Here is a 19,796-nt window from a genome sequence, read left to right as displayed (position 1 = left end):
GTCCATTTTGGGGTGGTTTGGGCTCATTTTGGGGCATTTTTGTCCATTTTGGGGCGGTTTGGGCTCATTTTGGGGGCATTTTTGTCCATTTTGGGGTGCTTTGGGCTCATTTTGGGGCATTTATCCATCATTTGAGCAGCTTCCAGGCTCGTTTTGGGTCATTTTGGGCTCATTTGACCGCTTTTAATGTCATTTTTGACCCATTGATGGGGGGTTTTGGGTCATTTTGGGGCCCATTTGGCCCCACTTGGATCCTATGCAAAGTACCCCCATAGGAACACAGCGACTGCCATCAGGATGAGGGCATTGACGTCCACCACCCGCTTCCACACTGGGTCTTCGGGGCCCATAGCCCCATAGCCGGGCCCCTCTGCCCCATAGCCGGGCCCCTCTGCCCCATAGCCGGGTCCCTCTGCCCCATAGCGCGATGGCTCCGCTTCCACATCTGGGAATGGGGGGGGGGGAATCAGGTCTGGGGCCCCCCAAAACCCATTGGCCCCATTGATGGGTTGAGCTGGGCTCCCATTGGTTGAGCTGGGTCCCATTGATGGGTTGGGGTGGGCTCCCATTGGTTGAGCTGGGTCCCATTGATGGGTTGGGGTGGGCTCCCATTGGTTGAGCTGGATCCCATTGATGGGTTGGGGTGGGCTCCCATTGGTTGAGCTGGGTCCCATTGATGGGTTGAGCTGGGCTCCCATTGGTTGAGCTGGGTCCCATTGATGGGTTGGGGTGAGCTCCCATTGGTTGAGCTGGGTCCCATTGATGGGTTGGGGTAGGCTCCCATTGGTTGAGCTGGGTCCCATTGATGGGTTGGGGTGGGCTCCCATTGGTTGAGCTGGGTCCCATTGATGGGTTGGGGTGGGCTCCCATTGGTTGAGCTGGATCCCATTGATGGGTTGGGGTGGGCTCCCATTGGTTGAGCTGGGTCCCATTGATGGGTTGAGCTGGGCTCCCATTGGTTGAGCTGGATCCCATTGATGGGTTGGGGTGGGCTCCCATTGGTTGAGCTGGGTCCCATTGATGGGTTGAGCTGGGCTCCCATTGGTTGAGCTGGGTCCCATTGATGGGTTGGGGTGGGCTCCCATTGGTTGAGCTGGGTCCCATTGATGGGTTGGGGTAGGCTCCCATTGGTTGAGCTGGGCCCCATTGACGGCTTAACTGGGACATTGGGCCCTATTGCTATGGGGCTGGGCCCATTGCTATGGGGCTGGGACACATTGGGCCTCATTGCTATGGGGCTGGACCCATTGCTGTGGGGCTGGGACACATTGGGCCTGTTGCTATGGGGCTGGCCCCATTGTTATGGGGCAGGGACACATTGGGCCCATTGCTATGGGGCTGGGGGGACACATTGGGCCCCATTGCTATGGGGCTGGGGACACATTGGGCCCATTGCTATGGGGCTGGGGACACATTGGGCCCATCGCTATGGGGCTGGGGACACATTGGGCCCATCGCTATGGGGCTGGGGACACATTGGGTCCCATTGCTATGGGGCTGGACCCATTGCTATGGGGCTGGGGGGAAGCATTGGGCCCCATTGCTATGGGGCTGGGGACATATTGGTCCCATTGCTATGGGGCTGGACCCATTGCTATTGGGCTGGGGGGAAGCATTGGGCCCCATTGCTATGGGGCTGGGGACATATTGGTCCCATTGCTATGGGGCTGGACCCATTGCTATGGGGCTGGGGGGAAGCATTGGGCCCCATTGCTATGGGGCTGGGGTCACATTGGGCCCATCGCTATGGGGCTGGGGGGACACATTGGGCCCATTGCTATGGGGCTGGGGACACATTGGGTCCCATTGCTATGGGGCTGGACCCATTGCTATGGGGCTGGGGGGAAGCATTGGGCTCCATTGCTATGGGGCTGGGGACATATTGGTCCCATTGCTATGGGGCTGGACCCATTGCTATGGGGCTGGGGGGAAGCATTGGGCCCCATTGCTATGGGGCTGGGGGCACATTGGGCCTCATTGCTATGGGGCTGTATCCATTGCTATGGGGCTGGGGACACATTGGCCCCATTGCTATGGAGTTGGGGGGGCACATTGGGCCCATCGCTATGGGGCTGGGGACACATTGGGCCTCATTGCTATGGGGCTGTATCCATTGCTATGGGGCTGGGGGGACACATTGGGCCCATCGCTATGGGGCTGGGGGCACATTGGGCCCATCGCTATGGGGCTGGGGGGACACATGGAGCCCATCGCTATGGGCCTGGGGGGACACATTGGGCCCATTGCTATGGGGCTGGGGACACATTGGGCCTCATTGCTATGGGGCTGTATCCATTGCTATGGGGCTGGGGACACATTGGGCCCATTGCTATGGGGCTGGGGACACATTGGGCCCATTGCTATGGGGCTGCGGACACATTGGGCCCATTGCTATGGGGCTGGACCCTTTACTATGGGGCAGGGGCACATTGGGCCCATTGCTATGGGGCTGGGGACACATTGGGCCCATCGCTATGGGGCTGGGGACACATTGGGTCCCATTGCTATGGGGCTGGACCCTTTACTATGGGGCAGGGGCACATTGGGCCCATTGCTATGGGGCTGGGGACACATTGGGCCCATCGCTATGGGGCTGGGGACACATTGGGTCCCATTGCTATGGGGCTGGACCCTTTACTATGGGGCTGGGGACACATTGGGTCCCATTGCTATGGGGCTGGACCCTTTACTATGGGGCAGGGGCACATTGAGCCCATTGCTATGGGGCTGGGGGCACATTGGGCCCATCGCTATGGGGCTGGGGACACATTGGGCCCATCGCTATGGGGCTGGGGACACATTGGGCCTCATTGCTATGGGGCTGGGGACACATTGGGTCCCATTGCTATGGGGCTGGACCCTTTACTATGGGGCAGGGGCACATTGGGCCCATTGCTATGGGGCTGGGGGCACATTGGGCCCATCGCTATGGGGCTGGGGACACATTGGGCCTCATTGCTATGGGGCTGTATCCATTGCTATGGGGCTGGGGACACATTGGGCCCATTGCTATGGGGCTGGACCCTTTACTATGGGGCAGGGGCACATTGGGCCCATTGCTATGGGGCTGGGGACACATTGGGCCCATCGCTATGGGGCTGGGGACACATTGGGCCCATTGCTATGGGGCTGCGGACACATTGGGCCCATTGCTATGGGGCTGGGGACACATTGGGCCCATTGCTATGGGGCTGCGGACACATTGGGCCCATTGCTATGGGGCTGCGGACACATTGGGCCCATTGCTATGGGGCTGGGACACATTGGGTCCCATTGCTATGGGGCTGGACCCTTTACTATGGGGCAGGGGCACATTGGGCCCATTGCTATGGGGCTGGGGGCACATTGGGTCCCATTGCTATGGGGCTGGACCCTTTACTATGGGGCAGGGGCACATTGGGCCCATTGCTATGGGGCTGGGGGCACATTGGGTCCCATTGCTATGGGGCTGGACCCTTTACTATGGGGCAGGGGCACATTGTGCCCATCGCTATGGGGCTGGGGACACATTGGGTCCCATTGCTATGGGGCTGGACCCTTTACTATGGGGCAGGGGCACATTGGCCCCATCGCTATGGGGCTGGGGACACATTGGGCCTCATTGCTATGGGGCTGGACCCTTTACTATGGGGCAGGGGCACATTGGGCCCATTGCTATGGGGCTGGACCCTTTACTATGGGGCAGGGGCACATTGGGCCCATTGCTATGGGGCTGTATCCATTGCTATGGGGCAGGGACACATTGGGCCCATTGCTATGGGGCTGGACCCTTTACTATGGGGCAGGGGCACATTGGGCCCATTGCTATGGGGCTGGACCCTTTACTATGGGGCAGGGGCACATTGGGCCCATTGCTATGGGGCTGTATCCATTGCTATGGGGCTGGGGACACATTGGGCCCATCGCTATGGGGCTGGGGGGGCCTTGCCCCCCACTTGTGGGTCCCGTACCGTGGAGCTGGAGGTCCCCGGCCTTGGGCTCCTCCTGGTCCAGGTCAATGCGGGGCTCTTGGCTATGGCGGAGGCTGAAGACCAAGCGATGGAGCTGGGGGGGGGACATGGGGGGGTTGGGGGGGGGGGTGTCCCACCTATGGGGACCCCCCAATACCCGGATACCCCCCATAAGAAACCCCTTGGCCCCATAATAAACCCAATCCATCCCATAATAACCCCATCGCCCCATAACAACCCCATTGCCCCCATAACAACCCCATCCCCCCCATAACAACCCCATTGCCCCCATAACAACCCCATTGCCCCCATAACAACCCCATTGCCCCATAACAACCCCATTGCCCCATAACAACCCCATCCCCCCCATAACAACCCCATTGCCCCATAACAACCCCATTGCCCCATAACAACCCCATCCCCCCCATAACAACCCCATTGCCCCCATAACAACCCCATCCCCCCCATAACAACCCCATCCCCCCATAACAACCCCATCGCCCCCATAACAACCCCATTGCCCCCCATAACAACCCCATTGCCCCCCATAACAACCCCATTGCCCCCATAACAACCCCATTGCCCCCATAACAACCCCATCCCCCCCATAACAACCCCATTGCCCCCATAACAACCCCATCCCCCCCATAACAACCCCATTGCCCCGCATAACAACCCCATTGCCCCCATAACAACCCCATCCCCCCCATAACAACCCCATTGCCCCCATAACAACCCCATTGCCCCCATAACAACCCCATCCCCCCCATAACAACCCCATCCCCCCCATAACAACCCCATCGCCCCCATAACAACCCCATCCCCCCCATAACAACCCCATCGCCCCCATAACAACCCCATTGCCCCCATAACAACCCCATCCCCCCCATAACAACCCCATCCCCCCCATAACAACCCCATTGCCCCCATAACAACCCCATTGCCCCCCATAACAACCCCATTGCCCCCATAACAACCCCATCCCCCCCATAACAACCCCATCCCCCCCATAACAACCCCATTGCCCCCATAACAACCCCATTGCCCCCCATAACAACCCCATCCCCCCCATAACAACCCCATTGCCCCCATAACAACCCCATCCCCCCCATAACAACCCCATCCCCCCATAACAACCCCATTGCCCCATAACAACCCCATTGCCCCCATAACAACCCCATCCCCCCCATAACAACCCCATCCCCCCATAACAACCCCATTGCCCCCATAACAACCCCATTGCCCCCCATAACAACCCCATCCCCCCATAACAACCCCATCCCCCCCATAACAACCCCATCCCCCCATAACAACCCCATTGCCCCCATAACAACCCCATTGCCCCATAACAACCCCATCCCCCCATAACAACCCCATTGCCCCCCATAACAACCCCATTGCCCCATAACAACCCCATTCCCCCATAACAACCCCATTGCCCCCATAACAACCCCATCGCCCCATAACAACCCCATCCCCCCATAACAACCCCATTGCCCCCATAACAACCCCATCCCCCCCATAACAACCCCATCCCCCCCATAACAACCCCATTGCCCCCATAACAACCCCATTGCCCCCATAACAACCCCATCCCCCCATAACAACCCCATCCCCCCCATAACAACCCCATCGCCCCCATAACAACCCCATCCCCCCATAACAACCCCATTGCCCCCATAACAACCCCATCCCCCCCATAACAACCCCATTGCCCCCATAACAACCCCATCGCCCCCATAACAACCCCATCCCCCCATAACAACCCCATTGCCCCCCATAACAACCCCATCGCCCCCATAACAACCCCATCCCCCCATAACAACCCCATTGCCCCCCATAACAACCCCATCCCCCCATAACAACCCCATCCCCCCCATAACAACCCCATCCCCCCATAACAACCCCATTGCCCCCATAACAACCCCATCCCCCCCATAACAACCCCATTGCCCCCATAACAACCCCATCCCCCCCATAACAACCCCATCCCCCCATAACAACCCCATCGCCCCCATAACAACCCCATCGCCCCCATAACAACCCCATCGCCCCCATAACAACCCCATCCCCCCCATAACAACCCCATTGCCCCATAACAACCCCATTGCCCCCATAACAACCCCATTGCCCCATAACAACCCCATCCCCCCATAACAACCCCATCCCCCCATAACAACCCCATTGCCCCATAACAACCCCATTGCCCCATAACAACCCCATTGCCACCCATAACAACCCCATCCCCCCATAACAACCCCATTGCCCCCCATAACAACCCCATTGCCCCCATAACAACCCCATCGCCCCCATAACAACCCCATCGCCCCCATAACAACCCCATTGCCCCCCATAACAACCCCATCCCCCCATAACAACCCCATTGCCCCCATAACAACCCCATTGCCCCATAACAACCCCATCCCCCCATAACAACCCCATTGCCCCCCATAACAACCCCATCGCCCCCATAACAACCCCATCGCCCCCATAACAACCCCATCGCCCCCATAACAACCCCATTGCCCCATAACAACCCCATCGCCCCCATAACAACCCCATTGCCCCCATAACAACCCCATTGCCCCATAACAACCTCATCCCCCCATAACAACCCCATTGCCCCATAACAACCCCATCCCCCCATAACAACCCCATTGCCCCATAACAACCCCATCCCCCCATAAAAACCCCATCCCCCCATAACAACCCCATTGCCCCCATAACAACCCCATTGCCCCATAACAACCCCATTGCCCCCATAACAACCCCATCGCCCCCATAACAACCCCATCCCCCCATAACAACCCCATCGCCCCCATAACAACCCCATCGCCCCCATAACAACCCCATCGCCCCCATAACAACCCCATCCCCCCATAACAACCCCATTGCCCCCATAACAACCCCATTGCCCCCATAACAACCCCATCCCCCCCATAACAACCCCATCCCCCCCATAACAACCCCATCCCCCCCATAACAACCCCATCGCCCCCATAACAACCCCATCCCCCCCATAACAACCCCATCGCCCCCATAACAACCCCATTGCCCCCATAACAACCCCATCCCCCCCATAACAACCCCATCCCCCCCATAACAACCCCATTGCCCCCATAACAACCCCATTGCCCCCCATAACAACCCCATTGCCCCCATAACAACCCCATCCCCCCCATAACAACCCCATCCCCCCCATAACAACCCCATTGCCCCCATAACAACCCCATTGCCCCCCATAACAACCCCATCCCCCCATAACAACCCCATTGCCCCCATAACAACCCCATCCCCCCCATAACAACCCCATCCCCCCCATAACAACCCCATTGCCCCCATAACAACCCCATTGCCCCCCATAACAACCCCATTGCCCCCATAACAACCCCATCCCCCCCATAACAACCCCATCCCCCCCATAACAACCCCATTGCCCCATAACAACCCCATTGCCCCCATAACAACCCCATCCCCCCCATAACAACCCCATCCCCCCATAACAACCCCATCGCCCCCATAACAACCCCATTGCCCCCATAACAACCCCATCGCCCCCATAACAACCCCATTGCCCCCCATAACAACCCCATTGCCCCCATAACAACCCCATTGCCCCCATAACAACCCCATTGCCCCCCATAACAACCCCATTGCCCCCATAACAACCCCATCCCCCCCATAACAACCCCATTGCCCCCATAACAACCCCATTGCCCCCATAACAACCCCATTGCCCCCATAACAACCCCATCCCCCCCATAACAACCCCATCCCCCCATAACAACCCCATCGCCCCCATAACAACCCCATTGCCCCCCATAACAACCCCATCGCCCCCATAACAACCCCATCCCCCCATAACAACCCCATCCCCCCATAACAACCCCATCGCCCCCATAACAACCCCATTGCCCCCCATAACAACCCCATTGCCCCCATAACAACCCCATTGCCCCCATAACAACCCCATTGCCCCCCATAACAACCCCATTGCCCCCATAACAACCCCATCCCCCCCATAACAACCCCATTGCCCCCATAACAACCCCATCGCCCCCATAACAACCCCATCCCCCCCATAACAACCCCATTGCCCCCATAACAACCCCATCCCCCCCATAACAACCCCATCCCCCCATAACAACCCCATCGCCCCCATAACAACCCCATTGCCCCATAACAACCCCATCGCCCCCATAACAACCCCATTGCCCCCATAACAACCCCATTGCCCCATAACAACCTCATCCCCCCATAACAACCCCATTGCCCCATAACAACCCCATCCCCCCATAAAAACCCCATCCCCCCATAACAACCCCATTGCCCCCATAACAACCCCATTGCCCCATAACAACCCCATTGCCCCCATAACAACCCCATCGCCCCCATAACAACCCCATCCCCCCATAACAACCCCATCGCCCCCATAACAACCCCATCGCCCCCATAACAACCCCATCCCCCCATAACAACCCCATTGCCCCCATAACAACCCCATTGCCCCCATAACAACCCCATTGCCCCCATAACAACCCCATCCCCCCCATAACAACCCCATTGCCCCATAACAACCCCATTGCCCCCATAACAACCCCATCCCCCCATAACAACCCCATCGCCCCCATAACAACCCCATTGCCCCCATAACAACCCCATCGCCCCCATAACAACCCCATTGCCCCCCATAACAACCCCATTGCCCCCATAACAACCCCATTGCCCCATAACAACCCCATCGCCCCCATAACAACCCCATTGCCCCATAACAACCCCATTGCCCCCATAACAACCCCATTGCCCCATAACAACCCCATTGCCCCCATAACAACCCCATCGCCCCCATAACAACCCCATTGCCCCATAACAACCCCATCCCCCCCATAACAACCCCATCGCCCCCATAACAACCCCATTGCCCCATAACAACCCCATCGCCCCATAACAACCCCATCGCCCCGTAACAACCCCATTGCCCCATAACAACCCCATCGCCCCCATAACAACCCCATCCCCCCATAACAACCCCATCCCCCCCATAACAACCCCATTGCCCCATAACAACCCCATTGCCCCCATAACAACCCCATTGCCCCATAACAACCCCATCGCCCCCATAACAACCCCATTGCCCCATAACAACCCCATCGCCCCCATAACAACCCCATTGCCCCATAACAACCCCATTGCCCCCATAACAACCCCATCGCCCCATAACAACCCCATTGCCCCATAACAACCCCATTGCCCCATAACAACCCCATCGCCCCCATAACAACCCCATTGCCCCATAACAACCCCATCCCCCCCATAACAACCCCATCGCCCCATAACAACCCCATTGCCCCCATAACAACCCCATTGCCCCATAACAACCCCATTGCCCCATAACAACCCCATCCCCCCATAACAACCCCATTGCCCCATAACAACCCCATCCCCCCCATAACAACCCCATCGCCCCATAACAACCCCATCCCCCCATAACAACCCCATTGCCCCCATAACAACCCCATTGCCCCCATAACAACCCCATCGCCCCCCATAACAACCCCATTGCCCCCATAACAACCCCATCGCCCCATAACAACCCCATCCCCCCCATAACAACCCCATTCCCCCCATAACAACCCCATCGCCCCCCATAACAACCCCATTGCCCCCATAACAACCCCATCGCCCCATAACAACCCCATTGCCCCATAACAACCCCATTGCCCCCATAACAACCCCATCCCCCCATAACAACCCCATTCCCCCCATAACAACCCCATCGCCCCATAACAACCCCATCGCCCCATAACAACCCCATTGCCCCATAACAACCCCATCCCCCCATAACAACCCCATCCCCCCATAACAACCCCATTGCCCCATAACAACCCCATCCCCCCCATAACAACCCCATTGCCCCATAACAACCCCATTGCCCCCATAACAACCCCATCCCCCCATAACAACCCCATCGCCCCATAACAACCCCATTGCCCCATAACAACCCCATTGCCCCCATAACAACCCCATTGCCCCCATAACAACCCCATTGCCCCCCATAACAACCCCACTGCCCCATAACAACTCCATCCCCCCCATAACAACCCCATTGCCCCATAACAACCCCATCCCCCCCATAACAACCCCATCCCCCCATAACAACCCCATTGCCCCCATAACAACCCCATCGCCCCCCATAACAACCCCATCGCCCCCCATAACAACCCCATCCCCCCATAACAACCCCATTGCCCCATAACAACCCCATTGCCCCCCATAACAACCCCATCCCCCCATAACAACCCCATTGCCCCCATAACAACCCCATCGCCCCCCATAACAACCCCATCGCCCCCCATAACAACCCCATTGCCCCATAACAACCCCATTGCCCCCATAACAACCCCATCCCCCCATAACAACCCCATTGCCCCATAACAACCCCATTGCTCCATAACAACCCCATCCCCCCATAACAACCCCATTGCCCCATAACAACCCCATTGCCCCCATAACAACCCCATTGCCCCCCATAACAACCCCATTGCCCCCATAACAACCCCATTGCCCCCCATAACAACCCCATTGCCCCATAACAACCCCATCGCCCCATAACAACCCCATCGCCCCCATAACAACCCCATCCCCCCCATAACAACCCCATTGCCCCCATAACAACCCCATCCCCCCATAACAACCCCATTGCCCCCCATAACAACCCCATCCCCCCATAACAACCCCATTGCCCCATAACAACCCCATCCCCCCCATAACAACCCCATCCCCCCATAACAACCCCATCCCCCCCATAACAACCCCATCCCCCCATAACAACCCCATCCCCCCCATAACAACCCCATTGCCCCATAACAACCCCATCCCCCCCATAACAACCCCATCCCCCCATAACAACCCCATCCCCCCATAACAACCCCATTGCCCCATAACAACCCCATCCCCCCCATAACAACCCCATTGCCCCATAACAACCCCATCCCCCCCATAACAACCCCATCCACCCATAACAACCCCATCCCCCCCATAACAACCCCATTGCCCCCATAACAACCCCATTGCCCCCCATAACAACCCCATCGCCCCATAACAACCCCATTGCCCCATAACAACCCCATTGCCCCCATAACAACCCCATCGCCCCCATAACAACCCCATCCCCCCATAACAACCCCATTGCCCCCATAACAACCCCATTCCCCCCATAACAACCCCATCGCCCCCATAACAACCCCATCCCCCCATAACAACCCCATTCCCCCCATAACAACCCCATTGCCCCCATAACAACCCCATTCCCCCCATAACAACCCCATTGCCCCATAACAACCCCATTGCCCCCATAACAACTCCATCCCCCCCATAACAACCCCATTGCCCCATAACAACCCCATTGCCCCCCATAACAACCCCATTGCCCCCATAACAACCCCATTGCCCCATAACAACCCCATTGCCCCATAACAACCCCATTGCCCCCATAACAACCCCATTGCCCCATAACAACCCCATCCCCCCATAACAACCCCATTGCCCCATAACAACCCCATCCCCCCATAACAACCCCATTGCCCCATAACAACCCCATTGCCCCATAACAACCCCATCCCCCCCATAACAACCCCATCGCCCCCATAACAACCCCATTCCCCCATAACAACCCCATCGCCCCATAACAACCCCATTGCCCCCATAACAACCCCATTGCCCCCATAACAACCCCATCGCCCCCATAACAACCCCATTGCCCCCATAACAACCCCATCGCCCCCATAACAACCCCATCGCCCCCCATAACAACCCCATCCCCCCATAACAACCCCATTGCCCCCATAACAACCCCATTGCCCCCCATAACAACCCCATCCCCCCATAACAACCCCATCCCCCCATAACAACCCCATCCCCCCCATAACAACCCCATCCCCCCATAACAACCCCATCCCCCCATAACAACCCCATTGCCCCATAACAACCCCATCCCCCCATAACAACCCCATCCCCCCATAACAACCCCATCCCCCTCATAACAACCCCATTGCCCCCATAACAACCCCATCCCCCCCATAACAACCCCATCCCCCCCATAACAACCCCATCCCCCCATAACAACCCCATTGCCCCCATAACAACCCCATCCCCCCATAACAACCCCATTGCCCCCCATAACAACCCCATCCCCCCATAACAACCCCATCGCCCCCATAACAACCCCATTGCCCCATAAAAACCCCATCCCCCCATAACAACCCCATTGCCCCCATAACAACCCCATCCCCCCATAACAACCCCATTGCCCCCATAACAACCCCATCCCCCCATAACAACCCCATTGCCCCCATAACAACCCCATTGCCCCATAACAACCCCATTGCCCCCCATAACAACCCCATTGCCCCATAACAACCCCATTGCCCCCATAACAACCCCATTGCCCCATAACAACCCCATTGCCCCCATAACAACCCCATTGCCCCATAACAACCCCATTGCCCCCATAACAACCCCATCCCCCCCATAACAACCCCATCCCCCCCATAACAACCCCATTGCCCCCCATAACAACCCCATTGCCCCATAACAACCCCATTGCCCCCATAACAACCCCATCGCCCCCATAGTAACCCCATCCCCCCATAACAACCCCATCGCCCCCATAACAACCCCATTCCCCCCATAACAACCCCATCGCCCCCATAACAACCCCATCCCCCCATAACAACCCCATTGCCCCATAACAACCCCATCCCCCCATAACAACCCCATTGCCCCCATAACAACCCCATCGCCCCCATAACAACCCCATTGCCCCATAACAACCCCATTGCCCCCATAACAACCCCATCCCCCCCATAACAACCCCATTGCCCCCATAACAACCCCATTGCCCCATAACAACCCCATCCCCCCATAACAACCCCATCCCCCCATAACAACCCCATTGCCCCTATAACAACCCCATTGCCCCCATAACAACCCCATTGCCCCTCACGTGCTGCCGCCCTATGGGGGGGTACCCCAAGGACACGACCCCCACGCAGAGCCCGGTGACCACGAAGAGGAGGGCGGCGAAGTGCAGGTAATGGAGGCCGCAGATCCATGGGGGGCAGCCCCCCGGCGCCCCACAAGTGCCCGGCCCTAGGGCTACCTCCGGCACCAAGCGGGCCAGGCCTAGCCCTAACCCCCCCAAGAGGCCCCAAAAGGCTCCCTATAGGGCAAGGAAAAGGGGAGGGGGGGGGGGGGATGGAGGGGGGGGTTAAAAACCCCTATAGGGCTCCCTAGGGGTCTTGTGTGCCCCCCAAGTGGGGGTCACTCACGGGCTCGTTGACGCGGGGGGAGAAGACGGCGAGGAAGAAGACGGCGGCCACGGGGGGGGCCAAGTAACTGGCGATGGCTTGGATGTAGTCGAAGAGCTGCCCCCCCCGGGCTGCCTCCACCACCGGCAGCCAGGCCAGGCTCAGCCCCACCAGCACCAGCACCCAGAGCCTATGGGGCAGGGACCCCCCCCGGCCCGGGGCGGGGGGAGAGGGCCCGTTGAGGGCTGAGCTTCCCGTTGGGTTCTATTGGGGGCTGAGCTTCCCATTGGGTTCTATTGGGGGCTGAGCTCCCCATTGGGTTCCATTGGGTCCTGAGCTCCCCATTGGGTTCTATTGGGGGCTGAGCTCCCCATTGGGTTCTATTGGGGGCTGAGCTCCCCATTGGGTTCTATTGGGTAGACCTGAACTCCCAATTGGGTCCCATTGGGTGCTGAGCTTCCCATTGGGTTCTATTGGGGGCTGAGCTCCCCATTGGGTCCTGAGCTTCCCATTGGGTTCTATTGGGGGCTGAGCTTCCCGTTGGGTTCTATTGGGGGCTGAGCTCCCCATTGGGTTCTATTGGGGGCTGAGCTTCCCATTGGGTTCTATTGGGGGCTGATCTCCCCATTGGGTTCTATTGGGTAGACCTGAACTCCCAATTGGGTCCCATTGGGTGCTGAGCTTCCCATTGGGTTCTATTGGGGGCTGAGCTCCCCATTGGGTGCTGAGCTTCCCATTGGGTTCTATTGGGGGCTGAGCTCCCCATTGGGTTCTATTGGGGGCTGAGCTTCCCATTGGGTTCTATTGGGTAGACCTGAACTCCCAATTGGGTCCCATTGGGTGCTGAGCTCCCCATTGGGACCCATTGGGGGCTGAGCTCCCCATTGGGTGCTGAGCTCCCCATTGGGTTCTATTGGGGGCTGAGCTCCCCATTGGGTTCCATTGGGTCCTGAGCTCCCCATTGGGTTCCATTGGGTCCTGAGCTTCCCATTGGGTTCTATTGGGGGCTGAGCTCCCCATTGGGTCCTGAGCTTCCCATTGGGTTCTATTGGGGGCTGAGCTCCCCATTGGGTGCTGAGCTCCCCATTGGGTTCTATTGGGGGCTGAGCTTCCCATTGGGTTCTATTGGGTAGACCTGAACTCCCAATTGGGTCCCATTGGGTGCTGAGCTCCCCATTGGGACCCATTGGGTGCTGAGCTCCCCATTGGGTTCCATTGGGTGCTGAGCTCCCCATTGGGTTCCATTGGGTCCTGAGCTTCCCATTGGGTTCTATTGGGGGCTGAGCTCCCCATTGGGTTCTATTGGGGGCTGAGCTTCCCATTGGGTTCTATTGGGTAGACCTGAACTCCCAATTGGGTCCCATTGGGTGCTGAGCTCCCCATTGGGACCCATTGGGTGCTGAGCTCCCCATTGGGTTCTATTGGGGGCTGAGCTCCCCATTGGGTTCTATTGGGGGCTGAGCTTCCCATTGGGTTCTATTGGGGGCTGAGCTTCCCATTGGGTTCTATTGGGTAGACCTGAACTCCCAATTGGGTCCCATTGGGTGCTGAGCTCCCCATTGGGACCCATTGGGTGCTGAGCTCCCCATTGGGTTCTATTGGGGGCTGAGCTCCCCATTGGGTTCTATTGGGGGCTGAGCTTCCCATTGGGTTCTATTGGGTAGACCTGAACTCCCAATTGGGTCCCATTGGGTGCTGAGCTTCCCATTGGGTTCTATTGGGGGCTGAGCTCCCCATTGGGTGCTGAGCTCCCCATTGGGTTCTATTGGGGGCTGAGCTTCCCATTGGGTTCTATTGGGGGCTAAGCTTCCCATTGGGTTCTATTGGGTAGACCTGAGCTCCCCATTGGGACCCATTGGGTGCTGAGCTCCCCGTTGGGTCCTGAGCTCCCCATTGGGTCCTGAGCTCCCCATTGGGACCCATTGGGTGCTGAGCTCCCCATTGGGTTCTATTGGGTAGACCTGAACTCCCCATTGGGTCCCATTGGGTGCTGAGTTCCCCATTGGGTCCTGAGCTCCCCATTGGGACCCATTGGGTCCTGAGCTCCCCATTGGAGCCCATTGGGTCCTGAGCTCCCCATTGGGACCCATTGGGTGCTGAGCTCCCCATTGGGTTCTATTGGGTGCTGAGCATCCCCATTGGGTTCTATTAGGTAGACCTGAACTCCCAATTGGGTTCTATTGGGTCCTGAGTTCCCAATTGGGTCCTGAGCTCCCCATTGGGACCCATTGGGTGCTGAGCTTCCCATTGGGTTCTATTGGGTGCTGAGCATCCCCATTGGGTTCTATTGAGTAGACCTGAACTCCCCATTGGGGCCCATTGGGTGCTGAGCTCCCCATTGGGTTCCATTGGGTGCTGAGCTCCCCATTGGGTGCTGAGCTCCCCATTGGGTTCCATTGGGTGCTGAGCTCCCCATTGGGTGCTGAGCTCCCCATTGGGTCCCAGTGGGTGCTGAGCTCCCCATTGGGTGCTGAGCTCCCCATTGGGTTCTATTGGGTGCTGAGCTTCCCATTGGGTGCTGGGCTTCCCATTGGGTTCTATTGGGTAGACCTGAACTCCCAATTGGGACCCATTGGGTCCTGAGCTCCCCATTGGGTCCTGAGCCCCCATTGGATCCCATTGAGTTGAGCTCCCCATTGAACCCCATTGCTTGGCCTCAGCCCCACACTTATGGGTCGGACCCATTACCTCCCGACCATGAGCAGGTGCCGGGGCCCGGCGCGGGGCCGCAGGCGCTGGTAGATGTCGAGGGTGAAGAGGGCTCCGGCGCTGGAGAAGATGGAGGCCAAGGAGGACATGAGGGCGGCCAGGACCACGGCCAGCATCAGCCCGCGGAGGCCTGGGGGGCAAAGGGGGGTCAGAGCACCCCAAAAGGGCGAAGAGCACCCCCCGAACAGCCCCTAAGAGCGCACTAATAGCGGCTAATAGCGTTCTAATAGCGCTAATAATGGGCTAATAACGTTCTAATAGCGGCTAATAGCGTTCTAATAGCGCTAATAATGGGCTAATAACGTTCTAATAGCGGCTAATAGCGTTCTAATAGCGCTAATAATGGGCTAATAACGTTCTAATAGCGCTAATAGCGTTATAATAGCAGTTAATAGCATTCTAATAGCGTTAATAATGGTGTAATAACGTTCTAATAGTGGTTAATAGCGTTCTAATAGCAGCTAATAGCGTTCTAATAGCGGGTAATAGCGTTCTAATAGCGTTAATAATGGTCTAATAGCGTTCTAATAGAGCTAATAGCGTTCTAATAGCACTAATAATGGGCTAATAACGTTCCAATAGCGGCTAATAGCGTTCTAATAGCTGCTAATAGTGTTCTAAATACCGCTAATAGAGTTCTAATAGCGCTAATAATGGTCTAATAGCGTTCTAATAGCGGCTAACAGCGTTCTAATAGCGCTAATAATGGGCTAATAACGTTCTAATAGCGGCTAATATCGTTCTAATAGCGCTAATAATGGCCTAATAGCGGCTAATAATGGTCTAAAAGCAGCTGATAATGCTCTAACAACGCCTAATAACGCCTAAGTAACCCCCAATAACGCCCTAATAACGCCTAATAATGCCTTAATAACCCCTAATAACGCCCTAATTACCCCTAATAACGCCTAATACCTCCCTAAGTACGCCTAATAACGTCTAATAATGCCTTACACCGCCTAATAACGCCCTAATAACGCCCTAATAACCCCTAATAGCGCCTAATAACCCCTAATAACGCCCTAATAACGCCTAATAACGCCCTAATAACGCCTAATAACGCCTAATAACGCCCTAATAACGCCTAATAGCGCACCTGGGGGCAGCAGGCTCAGCACCAGCCGGGGATAGGCCACGTTGGAGCAGCCCGCGGGGCTCCCGCAGGCGCGGAGGCAGCCCTGGGGGTCCGCGCACCCCACGACCTCTAGGGGGCAGCGAAGCGGTCAGGAGAGGCGCCCCCTGCTATGGGGCGCTATGGGGCTCTATGGGGTCTCTATGGGTCTCTATGGGTCTCTATGGGTCTCTATGGGGTCTCTATGGGGTCCCTATGGGGTCTCTATGGGTCTCTATGGGTCCCTATGGGTCGCTGTGGGTCTCTATGGGTCTCTATGGGTCTCTATGGGGTCTCCATGGGGTCTCTATGGGTCTCTATGGCGTCTCTATGGGTCTCTATGGGGTCCCTATGGGGTCTTTATGGGTCCCTATGGGTCCCTATGGGTCGCTGTGGGTCTCTGTGGGTCTCTATGGGTCTCTATGGGGTCTCTATGGGGTCTCTATGGGGGCTCTATGGATCCCTATGGGTCTCTATGGGTCTCTATGGGTCTCTATGAGGTCTCTGTGGGGTCTCTATGGGGTCTCTATGGGTCTCTATGGATCCCTATGGGTCTCTATGGGTCTCTATTGGTCTCTATGAGGTCTCTGTGGGGTCTCTGTGGGGTCTCTCTGGGTCCCTATGGGTCTCTATGGGTCTCTATGGGTCCCTATGGGGTCTCTATGGGGTCTCTATGGGTCTCTATGGGTCTCTATGGGGTCTCTATGGGTCTCTATGGGGTCTCTATGAGGTCTCTATGGGTCTCTATGGGGTCTCTATGGGTCTCTATGGGGTCTCTATGGGTCCCTATGGGTCTCTATGGTCTCTATGGGTCTCTCTGGGGTCTCTATGGGTCTCTATGGGGTCTCTATGGGTCTCTATGGGGTCTCTATGGGTCTCTATGGATCCCTATGGGTCTCTATGGGTCCCTATGGGTCGCAGTGGGGCTGACCCGGGAAGAGCACGCGCGCGGCCATGCCCGGCAGCACCATCAGGAACATGGGCAGCACCTTCAGGTACCCGCAGAGGACGCAGCCGGCCCGGACGTGCGCCAGCGAGCGCCCCGCCAGGCACCGCTGCACGATCACCTGCACCCCATGGCACCCATGGGTGTCAATGGGCACCCAATGGGCGTCCAATGGCACCTAATGGTGTCCAATGGCACCCAATGGTGTCCAATGGGCTTCAATGGGCATCCAATGGGCATCCAAGGGCACCCAATGGGGACCAATGGCACCCAATGGGCACCCAATGGCACCCAATGGTTGTCCAATGGCACCCAGTGACAACCAATGGTACCCAATGACGTCCAATGGGCATCAATGGGCACCCAATGGCTCCCAATGACATCCAATGGGCATTAATTGCCACCCAATGGCGTCCAATAGGGAGCAATGGCACCCAATGGGCACCCAGTGGCGTCCAATGGGGACCAATGGGCACCAACGGGCATCAATGGGCATAAATGGACATCAATGGGCATCAATGGGAATCAATGGGCATCAATGGACATCAATGGGAATCAATGGGCATCAATGGGCATCAATGGGCATCAATGGGCATCAATGGGCATCAATGGGAATCAATGGGCATCAATGGACATCAATGGGAATCAATGGGCACCAATGGGCATCAATGGGAATCAATGGGAATCAATGGGCATTAATGGGAATCAATGGGCATCAATGGGAATCAATGGGCATCAATGGACATCAATGGGCATCAATGGGCATCAATGGGAATCAATGGGCATCAATGGACATCAATGGGAATCAATGGGCACCAATGGGAATCAATGGGCATCAATGGGAATCAATGGGCACCAATGGGCATCAATGGGAATCAATGGGAATCAATGGGCACCAATGGGAATCAATGGGCACCAATGGGAATCAATGGGCATCAATGGGCATCAATGGGCATCAATGGGCATCAATGGGAATCAATGGGAATCAATGGGCATTAATGGGAATCAATGGGCACCAATGGGAATCAATGGGAATCAATGGGCATCAATGGGCATCAATGGCCCCCATTCCCCCCATTCCCCCATTCCCCCCATTTCCCCCCATTCCCCCCATTCCCCCATTCCCCCATTACCCCATTAATTACCCCATTAATTACCTCATTACTCCCATTCCCTCATTCCCCCATTCCCCCATTAATTAACCTATTACCCCCATTACGCCCATTACCCCCATCACCCCCATTCCCCCCATTCCCCTATTACCCCATTACCCCATTAATTCCCCCATTAATTACCCATTACCCCATTAATTCCCCCATGAATTCCCCCATTAATTCTCCCATTAATTCCCCCATTAATTACCCATTAATTCCCCCATTAATTCCCCCATTGATTCCCCCATTAATTCCCCCATTAATTCCCCCATTAATTCCCCATTAATTACCCATTAATTACCCCATTAATTCCCCCATTAATTCCCCCATTAATTCCCCCATTAATTACCCATTGATTCCCCCATTAAATACCCCATTAATTCCCACATTAATTACCCATTAATTGCCCCATTAATTACCCCATTAATTACCCATTAATTACCCATTAATTACCCATTAATTACCCCATTAATTACCCATTAATTACCCCATTAATTACCCCATTAATTACCCATTAATTACCCATTAATTATCCATTAATTACCCCATTAATTACCCATTAATTACCCATTAATTACCCCATTAATTACCCATTAATTACCCATTAATTACCCCATT

The 19,796-nt window shown here is 56.5% G+C and overlaps 1 protein-coding gene across 1 annotated transcript; it reads right to left on the bottom strand.

The window, feature by feature from the left end:
- Positions 1-254: 254 nt before the first annotated feature.
- Positions 255-19,240, bottom strand: LOC308218230 (sodium/glucose cotransporter 2-like; the record flags this gene model as incomplete). Its single annotated transcript, XM_080639694.1, has 8 exons — positions 255-337; positions 3,951-4,044; positions 12,955-13,170; positions 13,280-13,448; positions 15,947-16,097; positions 17,064-17,171; positions 18,010-18,145; positions 19,235-19,240. The coding sequence occupies 8 exons, from the start codon at positions 19,238-19,240 to the stop codon at positions 255-257; spliced, it is 963 nt and encodes a 320-aa protein (XP_080495820.1).
- Between the last annotated feature and the right edge of the window lie 556 nt (positions 19,241-19,796).

This window comes from Psittacula echo, assembly GCF_963264785.1.
Source record: "Psittacula echo genome assembly, contig: SCAFFOLD_79, whole genome shotgun sequence".
NCBI classification, from domain to species: domain Eukaryota; kingdom Metazoa; phylum Chordata; class Aves; order Psittaciformes; family Psittacidae; genus Psittacula; species Psittacula echo.
Note: the sequence above shows the minus strand (reverse complement) of the source record. Positions and strands in the feature narration are given on the sequence as shown.